This window comes from Sodiomyces alkalinus (genome assembly GCF_003711515.1).
Source record: "Sodiomyces alkalinus F11 unplaced genomic scaffold SODALscaffold_10, whole genome shotgun sequence".
Taxonomy (NCBI): Eukaryota; Fungi; Ascomycota; class Sordariomycetes; order Glomerellales; family Plectosphaerellaceae; genus Sodiomyces; species Sodiomyces alkalinus.
In genome coordinates, this window is record NW_021167088.1 from 695,717 (window position 1) to 716,091 (window position 20,375).

A 20,375-nucleotide genomic window follows, 5' to 3' on the forward strand; every position below is an offset into this window, starting at 1 on the left:
CACTGTTCACTCAATATATATGATGGTGTAACAGCCCACTCGATTTTCAATAGCCGTCGAATTCCGTCGCCAAAAAAAAAAAAAACGCCTATCGTCGTCCCCACGCTCGATTCGCATCGTTTGTCTTCGCAACTGTCCATGTCGACCAACGGGCGGGGACTCTCTGCCCGCAGTTCGACTATTCATTGTCCTGCTGCTGATTCTGCTGCCCCTCTCGACCCGCCTTCAGTCGTTCAAACTCGCGTTGGCGCCGTAGCAAGCGGGCATATTCGGCTTTCATTTCGTCGCGGTCGAACGGGATCTTGTGTGAGTGCTCCGCCTTGGGCCAGAACCCTTGCACGGAGAACCTGTCGTCTAAGTTCGTCCCAAAGTAAAACATGATCCCAATGGGGAACATGAGATACATGCCGAACTGCATGGATAGGACAGGTCAGGTAAAAGGTTGACTTCGACTCGATACCCCGCGCCGAGGGAAGACGGTGGATGAAGGGTCCAGCAAAGACCTTAAGACCTTACCTTGAAAACTTCGAGATTAATGCCCATTTTTGCAATATATACTCTCCCAAATGGCCACGCTAATAAGGGGTGATTTCGTCGTGCCGTGGAGGGAGTGCTCAGTGAAACAATAACTACGCCCAAGGTATGAAAGTCGCATGCTCTGATGGAGGACTCGAAGAATCGGCTCATCGGACTTCCCAGAGCTTCTGGGGATCTCTGCTCTGTCCAATCGGAACGTCCCGGCTCGGCGGTCTTCGGCATAATATTGTTCCTCCGGTCTACGCATCCAAAGTCGTCCATTTCGCGAATCTCTCAATCTTTGTGGTCCTTGATGGCACATAAAATAACCATTGTGTATGAAGTAAATAATATCATTTCGTTTGGGAGATAATATGACGATTTAAAAAAAAATCATATTATTTTGTTAAAACCACAAATATTTTTAGAGAGAATTTACACCGAGACGCCTTTCAATGAATACCTTGAAACATGCGTCCCTGTGTTCGTGTACCAACAACGTTCAGAACCTGAAATTGAAAATCAGTCAACCGTGCGGACCCAAGAGCCTAATGAGGCGTATACGGATATATACCGACCTATCCCATAAACCACCCCCTCTACACCTTCAGATCCCACTACTATCCAAGTCTCCGGGATATTCCAAATCCTTTGAGCAAACCTATCCACACAAGTGCCTGAAGGTTGTGCACTATTCTTTTTTTTAAGCTCCAGTACCGACAAGAAAAAAGGTAAATGTTGTACAGCAAGTACGAGATGAGACGCTGTAGAAATATGCGCCAATATTATGATCGCCCCTGAGCAGCAGCGCGTCGCTGGGCCTGCGCATCCTCCATCAACATGCGCTCCGTCAGGCTTCGAGGAGTACCGGAGTATAGCGCTTGGCCCACGCTAGCGCGATAGCTAGCCAGATCGCCCTCATCGGCCCCCGTGCTCCCGTCGAGCCCTCCGACAAAGGTATTGACGTCCCCGAGGGATGCAGCTTGGGCGTACACTTCGGGGTTCGTGACGACGGATACCGTCACGGGCCGTCCTTTGAAGGAGCCCACGGTTCCGTACGTCAGATGCGTCGCCGCCGGCGTTTCTGGCTTGGCGATCGGCACCGACGGTGAGCTTGAGAGCGCTGTCGGGACGGGTTCGGGTTCTGGGGTGGTCGCTTCGTCTTCTTCCATCTCGTCCTGGACCGGCTCTGGTGCGCGTTGAGGTTTGGCCGGGGTTGCCCCCTCAAAGTCGAATATGCCCTCGTCCTCGTCATGCACAACGCTACTTATCAGCCCTGCGGTAGGTTTGGTGATCTCCCTTGGTGAGGCCGTGGATCGTGAAACTGATGTGGAAGCTGTACGCTCCAGGTCTGGCAAAGCAGGAGGGGTCGGTTGTTGTCTGAGGGGAGAAAGAGATCGGGGGGAGGCAATGCTTGATTTGTTAGCAGACGACTTCGGCTTCGCCATCGCCAGAAAGTCGTCGTCCGACGAGTCTCCATCATCGTAGTCATCCGCCGGGTCCTGTGGCTCAGGAGGGGGGGATTTCAACGGCTTCTTAGGGCGTCGAGGCGAAGATCCCGAATGCATCGGTGACTCCGGGAGGGAGCCCTTACTGGACCCAGGCGAAATGTTCCGAGGCGAATTCCTCTCGGAGGCAAGCTCGGGGGAGTCCGCATTGACGACTGTCCAGACGGTATTTGTGTCCAGAGGTGTCCTTGATAGCGCTCGGAGAGCCTGGGAGGAGGACACTTTCTTGGGCGGAGGCTCGCTTTCCTCGTCCGGGCCCAATATAGATTCGGCACTGACGGCATCTTCGTCAACTATAACCTCGTTTTCAGGAGGCGCAGCGCCAGCGCGGGAGAACGTCGACGGCAAGGAGTGAGATTGGATGAAAGAGACGTCGGAGGATTCCGGTGATGAGGTGGGCAAAACCTCGATTCCTTCAAACTCGAAGCGGACCCGGCGAGGGCTGAGAGGTCCCTTGGAACCGGTCGATGAGCGCCGCAAAGCACTGCGACGGCGCACACTGCTCTCGCCCTGCTCCGCCGTGCCGCATGAGCTGGTGTCGTCGGTTGTCCGGCGAGAAGGGGGTGGCCTAGATGAGGGATGGAGAGTCGCAGACGTTTGTGACTGGTTCTCTTTTGATCCGAGTTCCTTGTCCACCTCGCCCATATTGTCAGCTGGGGGGTGTATTGTCGCGTCAAGGGAGTCTCGAGAGCTGGACGGCGAGGCTGGCGACGGAGGGAAAAGTGGCATGGCCAGAGCGGGGCTGGCCTGTAAGAGCGGTAAGAAGGCCGGTGTAAAAAGGCCGTGTAGCTCTCTATCGCGGTCGGCAGTACTAGCTCGAGGGGAACCCGTCGAGGTTGACTTCGCAGCAGCGGCAGCGGCAGCGGCAGCGGCAGGGGTGATAGCGTGCGGCGTGGAAAAGGGCGAGTTGGCCGTGGGCGCTGCCAGCCATTCGGCGTCCGACAAGCTGTCGAGGGTAGACGCAGCAGCCGAAGCCGAAGCCGAAACGGAAGCGGACGCGGACGCGGACGCGGGGGCGGGAGATATTGCAGGAACGGTAGCGGCAGTGTCGGTATCGCTGTCGGTCTTGGACGGGAAAGGGGAGGAGGAGGAAGTTGACGGAGCGCGAGCGGTGTCGGTGCTGGCGGCGGTATCGGTACCGTTGCCGGTATCGGTGCCGAGGCTTAACGATGAGTCAGAGTCAGAGTAGGACACTGACTCTTGCAGGGCAGGCCCGACGGCGGGATACTGAGGAAGCAAGTCGGCCACAGCTATGTGGACACGGGCAGAAATGGCCTGGGGAACGTCTTTGAGGAGGTCGCGAGAGTATCGTGTGAACTCCAGGGCCATTTCTTGGCGGTAGGCAGCGACTTTGGAATCGAGGGAGGAGAGCTTCTGGTGCAAGTCTCCGATGAGCCGCGCCGCATCATCCATGTCGTTCAAAGGAGGATTCATCGACGAAATAGGCAGGCAAAACGGCTGCACACGAGGAGGCGACCGAGGACCTAGACAGCGGAGGGGAAGAGGAATGCCAATGGTCCGGATAGGTTCATGACGCAACCAGTCGCGGGAGGCCGATGCAGGTGCAGGGTTAATTCAGGGAGGAGATCAGCGGAAAGAGTGGGCGTGTGACGGGGGACGGATTTGGAATGGATGGCTGAAATATGCGGGTGTCGGGATAACAGCCGTGTGGACGCGTATCCGCTGGGTTAGACCGGCGTGAGCGTCGTGGAGGCGATGGGGCCGATACGGGGGCCCCAGCTTTTCAATATTTCAATACCCGTTGCCGTTATTTTTTGGTCACCGGATGGATAATATGAAGGTGGACGACGTGGAAATGTGGTTGGTTGGTTGGTCAGTCGGCGTGATGGACCTATGGATGCGAATGCGACAGGCCCAGGGCGGTCAGTTGAAAAGGATGTTTGCGGAAAATAAGTGTTGGTCTGTGGAAGCAAGCCTGGGCTTTCTCCTCTCACCCAAAGCCCTCAAAAAAACAATAAAAATACGGTAGCCAAACAAGAAGTGAAAGTGTCCTTGGTAGAAAAATGAAAAACAATGCACTTTGTTAAAAAATAGTTGACAAGTGACTTGGTAAGATTGGGTTCACCGTGCCAACGATTCTATAACGTACAAAGTATTTTGAAGTAATCAATTGGTGGAGTATTACCTAAGGTACCTGAGGTACCTTATTTAGGATGTGTTACTTGTATCCGTGCAAAGGGCAAGGTACAGTACCTACCTACCTAGGTACGAATAGGTACGGATAAATCTAGAGATTTATTCGGCTGTCTGTGACAGGTTGGGCAAAGTCACAAGTCTGTGTGATCTGTACACGGAGTATTTTGGTCTACGGATAAGCAGAAGGGAAGGGGGAAGGTTTTTTTGCGTGGGTTCGTGTGTCACGGGGCTGAGTGCTTGCTTTGGTCGCATGCAAGTTGCACCCCCTTCTTGCCCTAGAATTGCCCACCGGGACGGCGCCGGGCTGGGCTGGCGTAATCGAGGAACACCAAAGTGGAGCGGTATTGCATCCGGTCAAGACCATGGGGGCACACCGTGGCGCGACCTAGGGGGTTGGTGGGGTTCTTTAGAAGGCTTAGAAGGGGTCCTTCAGGGCCCAGACCGCCCAGAACCGCCCATAGGAGGACTCGAGGGTCGCCCCAATATCTCGCCCTTTCAATAGTGGCTCGAGGGCTGTGAAGTTGTTACTTCATGTACCTTATCGTACGAAGCACGAAATATTTCGTACAAAGTGAAGACAGCATATCTCGACAACTGAACCACAAATTGGGTACGAAATATTACCCCATCATCCCTTTATTACTTGCTTCGGAACTCATTCATAAGGTAAGGTACCTTATGGGGAGGAACTCCGTACGGGGTAGGTACAACGTACGTTGTACTTCATAAGGCAGGCCCCCACCCCGCCCCCACCTCCTACACCACCCATCATCATGCAGCTTTACTGATCACGCAGCTGCACCACCACACCGCCGCAGGAACCCACCATTCATTCCATGGCTGCATCTCCAAGACTTCCCCTATTCGTACGGAGTAGTATATGTTGAGATGAACCATCTCGGGAGGCTCCCCTCGAATACTGACATCCAGCCTTTACTTTGTATTGCATCTCGTCTTCATTCCCTTTTCCCGCTTTCCCTCTTTCCCCGCGATTCTCCGATACCCAAGCAAAGCCGCAATATATCTCACACAGTCCACATAACCGTACAGTCTAACCTTCAGGCCAACCTTCAGGCCCAGCTCTCACCCACGCCGATTACCGACATCCCAGGCCAGGGGAAAGCGAATTGGACCTGACACAAAAATCAGCCTCGGTCATATAAATATAAATACTCCAGGCATATCCGACTTCAAGCGACGATGCTTCTCAACTTTGCTGAACTAACCCGCCAAACCGACGATATCCGCTCACGTAGTGCCCTCCTCTCGGGACATCTTCCGTATTCATACATAAGAAGTCTTATCTCCAAAAGCCAGTACACGCATACCAACAAGGAAACATGATTTTTGCTTCACGTGATTACGCTTTTCGTTTCACGTATTTTTATGCGAGATATCCTGCATAGTTCCATCCATGCAACCACCACTGGCCAGTTTTTCAACCGGTCAAGTCTTCCATCTGCAAGTCGTCGTAGACTCCACCAATGTGGTAGTGACTTGCATCACCAAGCTCAGTTCTGACAGGATCCCTATCTTGCAATTGCTGTGAGAACAACCAACACGCGCTAGAACTTCACATTTACCCGGCGGTGGACCTTGTCGGGTGCTATCTGGCGCTCATATTCCAGGTTTTCCCTTCTCACAGCCCGACATACTGCCAGGTCTCCGCCCAGGCAGTCGATCCTTCGAAGCATTATCTTGCTTGATCACATGTGATTTTGTCAGATGCCCTGCGTTGCATCTAAACGCTCTTTATACTCGACCACTGCAAGATCGCGTTCCGCAAGAATGGCGCGTTGGTTGTATTTCTCCGACGTCTGCTTGGCATCACCGCATCACGTCGCCACTCTGCCTGCAGCTGCCACACGGTTTGCATACCATCGCCCCTTCTCTCAGGCCCACGTCTTATTCCCAAGACAAGCAAGAACTGTGGTGATTAGTAACGATTCCTCCGACTGCAATGTAGGTGGAAATGACACGGACTTTTCAATATCTTGCAAGCAGATCAGGGTTTAACATCATCTGACGTGGCTTGGGAAAAAGAGGTATCGCATCGAAATTCTGTGAGACGACCTCGGTCTGCTACCGCTGACCATGGGCATCTCTGCCACATGCTGCTTCGCGACTGCCGCAGAGAAAGGGGGCGACCAGAGCATGAATAATCACAATCACGCACCCCGAGCTGACTGAGACGTTACATGAGCGTGTAGCTCATAAGGGTCCTGCCCTGCCGCAGATCTGGAAATGGATGCCGACGATCATACGCTGTCAGAAGTATTGTATTCGGCCCGTAAATGCCGACTTGGGAGTCACTTTCATGCGCGAAAGGCCTATCTTTCTTTGCTATACTATACCTCGAGCCGATGGCCGTCCAAGCTCCCCTTGCTTGACCTTTTTTTGGACCATCGAGCATTGAGAGTCGTGGAGAGAGAAGAAGCCCTCAGGGCACCGAGGAGAGCACAGCTTCAGTGGGGAAATAAACTTCTTTGGTCGATGGCCTGGGTCGGGAAACGAGCACTCTTCTGGGGTAAGGTGCAAAGGGAAGTCTTATAATGAACACCAACCCGTGAGAGTCAACGGGCACATGATGAAAAGACCTTTGGAGTTCGCTTGTCGTTTCTCAATGCGAAACTGAAGGACCTGCTTTGCATCCAGCGGAGGAAGTCAACGTAGATTGACTGTCAGACTCCTGTGTCACGCTGGTGTCACCTGGAGCGATACGGGTTAGGGAATGACTCCAATGACTACCAGGATAGTAGATTATTCGATTTGGTGGTAGGTACACGAACAGTCGAGTACCCAAGAGGCTTGTTGAAATTCATGGATGATATGTAGAAATTGACACAGCGAAGAGAATCACATGGGAGCCTAAGAGCCTCACCAATACTACCTTGCTCGGCAAGTCTCCAGGGACGAGATATTGTGAACGAGTGGTCAAAGGCGTTCCATGCAGTCATGTGGCATCTAGGTGGTGAGGGTCGGTGAGACGTGCCCCTGTTTGGGGTTCATCAGACAGTATGAGCTTAGCAGGTTGTGTCGCATGGGCAGGACCACGATATAGTCTATAGGGGATCCAGGGGGGATCCACTCCATGACTAAGGGCTCCGGATATCGGGGACTTTAGGTATCAGGATATAATAAGGGTGGATACCGGAAAAGACCGGATAGGATCTAAATGATATAGTACCTATAACAGAGTCTTCACTACCTAAATTAAGGGTATAAAAGACTCTCCTAGATATAACTTAATATAATATATATATATAAGATTGCTGCTCTACTAAGTTAATTATTAAAGTGCGTTTTAACGTATAATAGTTATAAGCCCGGTTTATAACGCCTAAACGATAGATATTAATAAGGCTATCCCTATTCCACTATAAAGAAGTAATCACGTCTATATAAGCACTCTTAAATAACTACTATCGACCTAATCAGAGTAATTAAGAGACTAATTAACCTACCTATTAATTAACTAACCGATAAACGATAATCTAGTAAGGATATCTTCTAACGTATCTAACACCGAATAGAAGACGGCCGCTACTACCCTCGTTAACTAAAGGGATTAGGTAGTTTAGGAGCGCGCCGTACGCGGTAAATTAGCCTCCTACTAGGATAACTACCTTAGTCTAAAGCTAAGCGATAAGGAGGCTAACGCCTATCTCCTCCCTATACCCATACCCCCTAACGTTCGTAAATACAAAGCCCTCGCCGCGGACCCTAACGCGGAGGCCACGGTTACTACCGTCACGGCTACTCCGTCTTCTACTATCACGCTAAAGGGCGATAAGGCCACGGATACCACGGATACCGCCGCCACGGCCGCTACTATAGCGGCCACGGCCGCCGGTAAGAGGAAGACGGCCGCTTACCGGAAGGCTACGGCTATAATAAAAGAACTAACGACTAGGACGCCTACGTTTATCGATGACCTCTCTAAAAAGGGGCGCACGCGCTACCTATAAGATCGCCGTATATACCGCGAGGAAAAGGCAGACTACGACGCGTAGTAGAAGGAGTTTAATAAGGTACGCTCCTATATCGAAGGGACTATATATACTACGTTATATAACCTCCTTACCTAGCTATAGGACAATACCGTAAATAACCCGCGGGCCTAGATTACTCTCCTACACGCGCACGTAGGACCGATACCTATAGACCTCCGTAAGGAAGCCCTGGTCCTATACTAACGATACACTACGCCTATAAAGGCTATACCTAAGGATATAGACGCCTAGGTAGTAAGCTAGAAAATAGCGATAATATACTATAAATATATAGGCGTTTTAGAGCTATTAAGCGCGGATTATTAAGCAGAAAACACGTTAAAAGCTATTAGACCTATTACCTAGGAATAGAGTAATAACTACCTAGTAAATAACTACGATAAGATTATAGAAAACGAGCTAACGATTAACGACTTCGTAAAGGCTCTAAGGGCGGTTCTTAGTAATATAAAGAGCCTATAATCCTCCACTATAAAGCCTAGAGTTAGGAGAGGCACCTTTAATACCCTTAGGAACCTCCCCGATACTAAGGATACTATTACTGCTAATAATAAAGATAATAAAAAGCGTCCTCGTAGCGACACGTCCTTAAAGGCTATCCCTCCCGTAATAAGGAGGCCCTGCGAGATATACGAAAACACCTATACTACCGCCGTCTATTAGTATATAAGGCCGGATATACGCCCTTATACTTAGCGTGGCCGTGAAGATATTATAAAGGTCGCGGAAAAGAAGATACGTATTTATAGTTTTAAAAGCCGCGTGGATACCGCGATATAGAAGAGGCGGGAAGTAGTAGCTGCTACCGCTAATAAGATAGAGGAAGTCCAGGAAGATTAACTCTATAATACTACGCCTACTATAGTTTATAAAGACCTGTCCGTTACCGCGACGGGGAGACTAGGAGCCCCCCTAACCTAAGAGGTAGCGCGTCATCATACGACAATACTATTAAGATTATAATAAGAATAGGGGATATCCCTTTCTATTAACTAAGCCAGAGCGTTATTATACTACGCGATCCTAGACTTAGGATCGTTAATTAATATCTTTAATAATCGAGGCCGTTTTACGGCCGTTAGACTACCCACGGTTAATTTATCAACGCTTTAGGTGGGTACTTATAAGGCTCCTATCCTCGGATACGGAGACGTTAAGCTACGTGTATAATCCCTAGCGGGCACGAAGAGGCTGCTACGCCTCCGTGATATCGTATACTATAAGGAATTCGTTACTAATATCGTCTCGGAACGCTAGCTACGCCTATAAGGTTACTACTAGGATATCGTAAACGATACTATTATTAGCTCCGCTAATAACCGGCCTACCTATAAGCTACTAGATATCCACGGCTAGTATATAATCGAGCGCGCGGAAGCCACGGCCGCTACCGCGTTCGCGGTCTCGGTAAGGCACCCCCGCGATAACCCGTATAGAAGATCACGATAACCGCGGTAACCGTAGAAGACTATAGTATAATAGTAGCACGAACGCCTCGGCCACTATAGCACCGATACTCTTATAAAGATCGTCGACGTTATTTAGGGGGTAAGGATAAAGGGACCACGTATAACGGACTATAACACGTATAGATAGTTGTAAGTGCCTATATAGATCCGGCGGATACTATCCCTTTACCCGTTAAAGCCTAGAGAGGCCCTCGCTATTAATTTTTATAATCTAGAAGAGGCGGAGTAGTTAGCAAGCGGATAGTATAAGTCTATTATATCCGTTATAGACGTGTATATAGGTTATATATAGGATTACTACCTATAGAAAAGAGACTAAGGCTTTATCCTACACGCTTTAAAGGACGTTTTTACCCTGCTTAAGACCTAATTCGATATTAGGCCACGCGTTCTACGGGCTGATTCTAAGATATTTTAGCACCTAGAAGTCGTTGCTTTCCTCGCTGCTAAGGGGGTGGAAGGCTAACCGTTAGCACTATATTTCTAGGATTAGAACGGCGTAGTAGAACGGATTAGAGGTATCGTTAAGAGAAGGGCGAGGGCTATAAGGATTAGAGCTAATCTGCCTATATCTATCTGGCCTAAGGTCTTTAAGACTACTATATATCTGTATAATAGAACGCCACGATATATTAACGATTAGAAGATACTATACGAAGGCCTGCGCGGCTGTTAACCTAACCTTACGCACCTACGAGCTTACGGCTATAAAGCCTTTGCAAAAACGTGCGATACCTAAGCTAAAAGGAACCGCCTATAAAGGCTGGAACCGAAGGTATAGATCGGCTATCACGTCGGATACTAATCCTCGAATAGCTTCCGTATTTAGCTGCTATACCTAACGGATATTATTACTATAAAAGACGTGGTTTTTAACGAAGACGAGATATTTAACGGCAGGATTAAAACGCTATAAGCCATAGCTTCCGCCAAGGAAATCGGGGAACGCCTATAATCTATCCGTATTACCTATACTATAACCGCGAATAGGCTACTATTAAGAGGTATAGCTATAGACGTATTAAATCTCGAGTCGGAGGACTTTTACGCTACCCCTATTACTACGGACGAAGGCGAGGCCGTCACTATTACTATATAAGAGGCCACTACTATTGCTATAGACTATACCGTTATTACTACGAGCACCGCTATTACTACGGATACTGCTATTACTATAGAAGAAGACTATACCACCGCTATTACTACGGGTAAAGGCGATACCACCGCTATTACTACGGATAAAGGCGAGGCCGTCGCTATTACTACGAGAGAGGCTACTACTATTACTATAGACGAGGTTCTAAATCTATAGCCTAATAACTAGGCTATAGATTTAGAATCTCGTAACTCCGACGCTACTGCTATTACTACGGGAGAGGCTACCGCTATTACTACGGACACTTCACGGTTTACCACTACGAGGTTTAAACCGTTTCCTACGCCTCTAATATCCCCTAAAGATCCCGCGCGCGCGTTCCTTATAGCGTTAGCGGTGGTTAGGTGCGCTAAGGTGGAAGAACACGATAACCACTAACGGATAGCTATAGGTGCCCCTAAGGGGTGCCTATTAGCTATACTCCCGTCGGCCACGCGCTTATTACCCGCGCGCCTATCTATCGCGAGAACTATCGTAAGTCTATACACGACCGAGAAGGTCTAGAACGATAACGCCTAGAAGGCGTTCCTTAACGCTAGCAGGATTTATAACCCTATACGCACGAGGAAGTAAACTAGTAACGATAATAACGTCCGTGCTATAGATTCCCCTTATACCTCCTAGCCGCTATCGCTATTGTATATAACCCGCGAGGATCTCCCGCCTCTACTAAACCACTACCGCGATATATGCCTTTATCCGTTACGGGAGCGGTAGTTATAGGCCGAGGGGGAATACCTTAAGGGGCACCGATAGATAGGCTATTAGCAGGAGGTAGGTGGTGATTAGGCTAATAAGCAATAAGTCCTCGCCTGTAGATAGGTATATACCTATAAATTTAATAAGGAGGGCACCCTCCTTAAGTGTAAGGCACGCCTCGTAGTCCGAGGGGATTAATAAAAACGGTTAGAGACTAAAGATAACTACGCCGTAATGCTAGCCTCGTGGTCCTTCCGTATACTAATAGCGATCGCCGCCCGATTTAACCTGGAGATAAAGTAGTTCGATGCCGTTAACGCGTTTATTAATGCTGGCCTTAAAGAAGAGGTGTTTATAAAGATACCGTAAGGCTATAAAGTACTAGGTAAAGTCCTACTACTACGGAAAGCCCTCTTCGGTTTAAGAGTATCGCTATTACTATAGTAAGAGGAATTTAGCGGTAAGCTATAGAGGATAGGCTTTATAGCCGTCCCTAATGACCCCTATATTATAATCCGCGACGGTTTAATCCTATTCTGCTACGTTAACGATATCGGACTTATATACTATAAAGACCGTAAGACGGACGCCGACGACCTTAAGGCTGCCCTTAAACGAAGCTATAGGTTATTAAGAGGCGAAGAAATCCGTTAGTTCCTAGGAATTAAGGTCCTGAGGGATAGAGCCACCCGTAGGTTATAGCTATTATAGTCTTCCTACGTGGAGAAGATCGCGGTTAAATACTACGTAGATACACTCTGCCGAAAACCACTAAAGGTCCTATTATCTACGGAGCCGGTAATGCCCCGAGACGGCACCCGCGCGTCGATTCCCGAGGTCCGTTAGTATCAGGGAATAATCGGTTCTATTCTATACGCCGCTATCGTGATAGGACCCGATATCGCGTTCGCCTACTCGAAGCTTTCCTAACATAACGTTAACCCCTTCTCTAACCACCTTAAAAGGGCTTAATAAATGCTGCTATTCCTATACTATATAAGATACTACTACCTGGAATTCGGCGGGGATAGGCGTTTCCTGATAGTAAGCGACGCGTCCTTTAGGGATAATCCAGACCGTAAGAGTTCGTAAAGATATACGATAAAGCTCTTCGGCGGCACTGTTAACTAGAAAGCAGGTAAATAACCGATAGTTATAACGTCGTTAATAGAATTGGAACTGCTCGCTTTCATAGAGGCCGCTAAAAAGACGTTATTCGTTAGCCGGATATTAAGGGATTTAGAGCTTTGGCTGGACTAATAATAGCTTTAGCTATACTACGATAATTAATGGACTATTAACCTTGTTAATAAGAAGGTATAACGACTGCGGACAAGGCTACGGCACGTCGATATATATAACTAGTAGGCGCGCTAGTTAGTATAATAAGGTCTCTTTAAGGTTACGTACGTTAACACGAAGGAGATAATCGCGGACAGATTAACGAAGGCATTACCGGAGGCGGGGATTAAAAGACTATAGTAATAGCTTAATTTAACTAATTAAAAGGATCGTATTGAGTAGTCTAAACGACTACACGAAGAGATTCAACGTGCTAAAGCGGCTATAACGAAGGCCCCCGAGAGCGTGGCAGATCCGATAGATATAGATCTAATTAATTAGATCCGGCTAATCAGGATCGAGGAACTAATTAAGATAGAATTAAATTAAACGGTTAAATAGGGCGGATTTAGATCCCTTTTACGAGGGCGTTTTCCCTTAACTATTGATTTTACGATGGAAAAGTTAAAAGCGTTTAGTTTAAACCGAAGCCTCTGATTAGTTAGTTAACCTGGGAAGACCCACCTTAACTAAGGGGGTGTATCGTATAGGCAGGACCACGATATAGTCTATAGGGGATCTAGGGGTGATCCACTCTATAACTAAGGGCTCCGGATATCGGGGATTTTAGGTATTAGGATGTAATAAGGGTAGATACCGGAAAAGACCGGATAGAATCTAAATAATATAGTACCTATAACAGAGTCTTTACCACCTAAATTAAAGGCATAAGAGACTCTCCCAGATATAACTTAATATAATACACACACACGAGATTTCTGCTCTACTAAGTTGATCATTGACGTGCCTTTTAACGTGCGACAGGTTGCCCTACGGGCCACGCCGCCAAGCTCGCCGGGGGGGGGGGGGGGGCTTATTATATAACGTGCCCTATAATAACCAAATAACCGAAAATAACCGAAAATAACCGTAAAACGCCTGTCTTCTTTTGTTTTACTGTTATTTACTGTTTTCCACGCTATAACGACGGTCTTTAGTAACTCTTTTATTATCGCGATAAAGTATTCCTTTATTTCCGATACCTCGATTACTCTATTTACGGAATAAAGATCGTAATTAATTAACCGTTATAGCGCCGCTAAGTAATAGTTTTTTTCTATCTATTCAAATATCCCTCCCTCCTTTCCGGTTTAAGTAGTTATAGCCTTACTATCACGTAAGTTACGGGTATAAATACACGCCTTAACCCTATAGAAAGCGACGATACTAACCGTAATTCGTAGTATACCGCCCGCCCTATCCGACTCCTTTATCGATTCGTAGGAATTCTAGTCCCCGTCGCCCGATAACTCGACCGCCGCCTCCCGCCCTGCCTTACCCGCCGCCGCCGCCTCCCGCCCTGCCTCGCCCGCCGCCTCCGCCGCCGCCTTTATCGCTACCTCGCCTATTACCTCGCCCGCCCGTATGCTTACCCGCCCGCCCGTATATAATACGCCGGCCTCCTCCTCTAGCACGCGTATTTAGTAAACGATACCTATAAAGGACGGTCGCACGGTTAACCGTAGTAAGGTTCTTAACCTTATGTATAATAGCGGCTATAAAGCTACCGGGGCCCTTAATACTATACGCGTTATTCGAGTAGGTTACTAACTTACCTGCTATCTTATTATATACTAACCGATATTATTAATATAGGCTAAATAGGACCTCTTATTATGGGAGGATAAAGACCTTAACCTTAGTCGCCCGGCTAATCGAGAGGCTATTATAATAATAATTGTCGGCGACCTCTAGATAGACTATAAGCACTATAGTAAGAAAGATAGTCCCTTCGCCCGTTATTACACGTTCTCGGGAGTCGCTAGCGGTAGCTATAATAACTGCTATTTTAATTCAGAAGGCCGTAAATATTCATACCGCTCCCCCCCCCTAGCCGATAATAATACTACCGCTACCGCTACCGCTACCGCTACTCCCGCTTTTTCTAAGGGGAAGAAGCGTGTAAATAAGACTACAAGTAAGCTAATAATAACCGTAACAAATACCGATCTATACTAATTAAATAATCTATAATACTATAAGAACCGTAACACCTTCTAAGAAGGCAAAGACCTCGACTACGGCTACCGCTCCTACCCCCCCCCCCTTCCCCCCCGACTATTATAACTATCGCCGGTGCTTCGGGTATAAATACGGCCACCGCTACGCCCGCTACGCCTACGCCCGCCACGCCTATACCCCTCGCCCCGCCCGTAATAACCTTTAGTAACGTCGAAGTGCTAGCCGTGATACTCCTTACCGGTATAACGACGGCATAGAAAAAGTAGTTAATCCAGTACTATAAGAATATAATCGCTACCCTAGAGAATAGTACCCCGGCGGAGAACTAAGACGGGCTTTTTTTTTTTTACTTTATTACTTTATAAAGGGTTTACGGTTATTTTGTTTTTATGTTTCCGGTACGGCGGGAATAGGTAATTTACTTCGTTACTTCGTCTACCCTTAATATAGGCTATATAATAAAGAAACCCGACCGCGTTATCGATCGCTAGTTACTATAGCAGACTACTATAACCGTAGAAGTAACCGTTAAAAAGAATCTATTAAGACCTCTGGATATACGATATTAGATATACTCCGGCTAATCTACGGCTAAGCCTACCCGCCGCCCTAACCGTTATCGGCCTATAATAAAATAAATAGATTCCTAACGTCCGTAACCCTCGATATCGTAATGTAAAACTAACTATAAGTAAAGGCGTGCTACCGGAAATCCACGCCGACTATACTAAACGATTACCCTTACGACTTATTAATCGTTATCGCGAAATAGAGCCGTAACGGGAATTAACGGCGCCGGATAATATACGGGTAGTCCTCCTTATTAGAATCTAAACAGATATAGGGGATAAATACTACCTCGCTAGCGTGTGTTCCGGATAGCACCTTAACCTTTAGCGTATTACGCGCTATCCGTAAAATAACTATACGCGTGCCGTTATATAATCCCTGCCGCGGGCTAAGGTTCCGTATAAGTATAACGGGCGCGCCGACCTTTAGCTTAAGCCTCGCGGGCGGGATAGAGGCGAACTCTAATTCTATTAAAAACTCCGGTACTAGTTCGGGCGTAGGGCCGTTAGTATCCTCTACTCGATTAGCGACTGAATTCTCGGCTAAGTAAACCTACGAGCGGCTAAGTAGTCGCCCTAGTATTTACCTATTAATAGCCGTGATAGTAGTATTACAAGTCGTTAGAATAACGCGGTTAATACAGACTATATAGTCTAACGGCGCTTACTATAGTAATTTAGTCGGGTAAATACGCCCGTATAAATAGATAATATCGTAAATAGCCGTAACAGCAGGGGAAAAGTCGACTAACTCGTGAAGTTCGGTATTATAGGAGAGGTCCTATAACTATTAAATAAACGCCCGATTATTAGAATCGGTAAAGGTAACCCGTATATTCTCCGTTAGCCAAAGAATACTAAGTTACGGCTAGATAGAGGACCGCTAGAAGCAGGCGTGTATAATCTACGCCCGACTACTATTACGAATAACGGGCAGGATCTAGGTAAAATCGCCTCCGAAGATAACCGGAATACCGCCGAAGAGGTAATCGTTACTTAGTATATCCCGTAACGTACGATTAACGGCCTCGAAACAGAACTTATACTATATAGAAACCTCGTCCTAGATAATAAAAACCGTCTCCTATAATAACGCTATAAGGTCCGAATTCTTTAGCACGTTATAGGTTAAGGCGTTATTAACCTATAAGGGGATCTTAAACCGCGAATAGGCTATATAGCCACCCTTAAGAAGAACGGCCGCGATGCTAGAGGACGCCACGTAGAGTATAATCTGCCCGCGCGACCGGAAATACACGTAGAGACCGCGGTATATAAACGTCTTCTCTATACCGCCGGGGCTCTATAAAAAGAAACGGGCGCTGCGGCTACGAGATTTAATAGTAGCCACGATATAGCTAAATACTATAGCCTAGCTCTAGTTAAACCGGCGGTGGATATCTTTATACACCGTAGCCTAGGCATCGCGATCGTAAGTCTCCGTAATAAATAATATATTACCGGTCGTATAGCGCTAGTCGTGTAAAGGCGCAGGTAGCCTAAACTCCGTAATAGTCTTGCTTACCTTAAGGAGCCGAGAGTATATAAGATAAAAACCGTAATCGATATACGGGCGTTCTAGATCGGCAGGATATCGGAAGCACTAGCGCTATAATGTGTAAGGCAGGTTATCGTATATAGACTCCGTAAACCTCTTCTAGATCGATACTAGACCGGAAACGTCTCCGTGGATTAGAGCGACGATAAATAGCTCCCGTAACGCACGCCCGGTCTTCTAAATAACGGCCTCCTTAAAATAGATAACCTAATAACAGTTATCGTGCAGAAGCCCGGCTATAACGCAGGCCTCGCGGTAGGTATTATAGATAATCCCCTCCACGGTATAAAGGTCGGTAAAGGAAGTCGGCCCTTAAACGGAGACTAAGAGTGACCGTAAATAGTACGCCTCTCTAGCCGTTAGGGGTATATACCGTAGACGGCCGATTTAAAATCCACGCTACCTCGGCTACTAAGTAAAGTACTACGGTTTCCACGTATAACGGCTAGGAAACTAGTAATAGAATAACTCGCGGCTATTAGCGTTATCATGGTTATAGTCGAAAAAGGCTATTAGCTAAGTCTTCCGCTCCTATAATATACGCTTAATCTGGCTTATGGTTGTGTTATCGCCGAAGTATATAGGCTACTATCCTTTAAGATAAACCGGAAGACGTATAGCGGGCGGATACTCACGGTGTACGGGGAACTCGAATAACTGAATAACGGCCTCCGCGGGACCGATATAACGACTCTGGAGATAGAGATTAACCTTATCTTCGCCCTTTTTGCCGGATATACGTGTAGTTATGCGGTCGGTGTCCTTATAAACGTACTTATACACGTATTTAATCGTCTAAATAGAACCGTAAATATTAAGGTTAGTAAGGTACAGAACGGAGGTAGATATACGGGAGAGGATAACTCACCTTAATAGATCCGTAAATCTTAACGTTAATATAGGCACTGTAGCGGAGGCAGAGATACGGGCTATAGGAAATAATAAAACGGTTATTAAGGGGGACCTCTCCTACGCGGCCTCTCTTTATAACGTGCAGGCTAGAGTTACGGCGCCTATATTTAGGATAACTATCCCCCCGTATAGTCGTCTTTAGGTAGTACGGCTTAGAGAACCGCTTAGAGCACTTTATACGGTTCTTATCGCTAGGCTACGGCTATATACACGGTGTAAAGGGCTTATTATCACCGTAAGAACTATATATTATATTCTTACTAATAATATTAAAAAAACGGCTAGTAGGATCCGACTCGTGGTCCGGTAGCTCCGTAAAGAGAACCTTATCGATATTTACGGGGTCCTTATATATCTTAGCCGCCCGCGGCGTAAGGAAAAGAAGGATATAACGATATAGAAGACCGCGCTTCTAGTATTCCACGGTCTATATAATCCCCGTAAACTTATTAAATAGACTATCACGTAGCTGGTATTCTAGGTCGCGGGACTTTAACTCGAATACACGGCCGACTAAATCGGGCTGGTTACTAGTAGTCTAACCTAGCTAAAGCTCCCGTATAATCTCTGGCTAGGTAGGATTAGCCGTAAAGGTGATAAAAAAAGGTCGGAGTACTAAAAGCCCGTATAATTACTATAGAATCCTAATAACACTATAAGATAAACCTTTAGCCGCTAACGTAATTTAAGGGTAAGACGATCCGTCGGCTAATATTACGGGTATCGCTATCGGCCTCGTGCGCCTAATCCCGTATCCCGTTATATATATTAGCCCGTATCTTATTCTAATAGCGCTAGATCTAATTAAGCTTCTTCTAATCGCAGGATACCTATAAGTCCACTAAAAACTACTAAAAAAGACGGCCGTATATAAAGGGCACGAACCTCTACTAGTATCGCGGGTATAGTATATAACGGTAGAATTAACGGAACTTAACCTCGGTATTCTGCCGCTAACGGTTATAAATATCCCGTAACTATAACTGCTAGTAATATCCGGAACCGCCACGCGGATATATAAGCGGGTAAGATAGTGGTAGGTAGGCAGAATACTCGTGGTTGATCCGCGTAAGGCCGCCTACGCTACCGTTAGACCGTCTCTCTACGAGGATAATATTATAGTAGCAGACTTTACCCTACTTATCCGGTATAATAGCCGTAACCTTATCCGTAACGGGCAGATTCTCACGTCGTATATTAGCACCCTGCTTAATAACTAATTCTATCCTAGAGTTAAGTATAATACGGCACTATTCACAGAGGGAGTTAAAGCGTTTACGTGCCGTTTTATATATTTATACGAAGGGGTTATACTCGTGCAAGAAGTCCGAAATTTCCCCTAGGATATAACGGTTAAGCGTATAGTTAAGGCTTTAGGTATTCGTAAGGCGCTAGTCGGTAATAGCCTACGGGTCGTAAAAGTATAGCTAGGTAAAGGCGGGAAGTCGACCTATAGCACTTAATAGCCTAGTATAGTGGTAGAGGGTGCCGTGGATCTAGAAGGCTATTACGCCGCCGGCCGTAGCACCTTAACGGGTCTTAGTATATTATATAGACGTAAACGAAAAGGTATTATTATATTAACGGATTCTTTTACGATAATCTATAGCTTAAGCGGTATTCGCGTATAGTAAACGTTACAAGAAGTCGGGTAGCGGGGAGATAACGGGAATATCGATATCGCCCTAGTTATAATAGGTGCTAGATTTCGGGTTTATAGGCGATAATTCCTAAGTAATAGAAGATAATAGCCGTTAGCTAACGACTAGTAACGCGGGATAGAAAACTAACCTATAACTTCTCCCTAATCTAATAGAGTATAGCGTAATATTTACACTCTACCCGTATTAATCTAAGGTTATAGTAATTAACCGTAATACCCGGCTAATACCACCCTAACGGCTTAGTATATTCTTCGCGGCGTCTGCGACGGTCGATATTCGTATTACGCTAGCTAGTATTAACGGCTATTCTCTCACGACGGGCTATAACGTGGCAGGTATTATAGATATTATACGCGGCACCGTTACGCCGTATAGCAAAATTAATACTTAGAAGGTAACGCCTATAGTGCGTATAGTAACTTCCCGGGGTAGCCTATAGGCCTTATCTCTACTAACAGGCGCGGCGGCGATATAGAGGAACCGGGGTAGGATCTATTAGAGGGTGGGTTATTAGAATAGGTGGAGGAGGAGCCGCCGAACCTATAGGAGGTTCTTCACGGGCAGCTTAACGGGCGGCTTAACGGGCGGCTTAACGGGCGTTTCGGTTAGTTACCCTCGTAGCACGACACGTTATACAGGTAGCGTAAATCCTACGTACCCGAGGATAATAACCAAAGTCAGAAAACGGCTTAAGGTTCTTATAGCCACGGTAGGTTCGCGGCTCTAAATTAGGCTAGCTAACTATATTAACGGCGTAAATAACATGATATAACGCTATATAAAAAACTCTACGGGCACCGTAGAATATAGGCAGCAGATAGGAGACACAGCGATATAGTCTATACGTCTAA

The 20,375-nt window shown here is 46.9% G+C and overlaps 3 protein-coding genes across 3 annotated transcripts; 1 reads left to right on the top strand and 2 right to left on the bottom strand.

The window, feature by feature from the left end:
* Positions 1-71: 71 nt before the first annotated feature.
* Positions 72-635, bottom strand: SODALDRAFT_328262 (hypothetical protein; the record flags this gene model as incomplete). The annotated part of the gene is made up of 2 exons (XM_028610645.1): positions 517-635; positions 72-412 (listed from the first exon to the last, which is right to left on the bottom strand). Coding segments are annotated over exons 1-2 (257 nt in total), but the record flags the coding sequence as incomplete, so codon positions are not given.
* Positions 636-989: 354 nt separating this feature from the next.
* Positions 990-5,505, bottom strand: SODALDRAFT_381156 (hypothetical protein). Its single transcript, XM_028615151.1, has 6 exons — positions 4,974-5,505; positions 4,471-4,694; positions 4,317-4,329; positions 3,808-3,876; positions 3,565-3,707; positions 990-3,508 (listed from the first exon to the last, which is right to left on the bottom strand). The coding sequence occupies exons 1-6, from the start codon at positions 5,012-5,014 to the stop codon at positions 1,302-1,304; spliced, it is 2,697 nt and encodes an 898-aa protein (XP_028463679.1). The 5' UTR covers positions 5,015-5,505; the 3' UTR covers positions 990-1,301.
* Positions 5,506-5,969: 464 nt separating this feature from the next.
* Positions 5,970-6,339, top strand: SODALDRAFT_362723 (hypothetical protein; the record flags this gene model as incomplete). The annotated part of the gene is made up of 2 exons (XM_028614487.1): positions 5,970-6,143; positions 6,316-6,339. 2 exons carry the CDS (start codon positions 5,970-5,972, stop codon positions 6,337-6,339), a joined length of 198 nt encoding a protein of 65 aa, XP_028463680.1.
* Positions 6,340-20,375: the final 14,036 nt, after the last annotated feature.

Bases quoted from the DNA above. Each gene is read 5' to 3' on its own strand.
- SODALDRAFT_381156 (XM_028615151.1), bottom strand. From the start codon at position 5,014: ATGAATGGTGGGTTCCTGCGGCGGTGTGGTGGTGCAGCTGC. The intron at 3,708-3,807 runs GTGACCAAAAAA...GGTCTAACCCAG, and splicing joins ACCTTCATATTATCCATCCG to CGGATACGCGTCCACACGGC. The intron at 3,509-3,564 runs GTTGCGTCATGA...TCCGCTGTCTAG, and splicing joins GCATCGGCCTCCCGCGACTG to GTCCTCGGTCGCCTCCTCGT.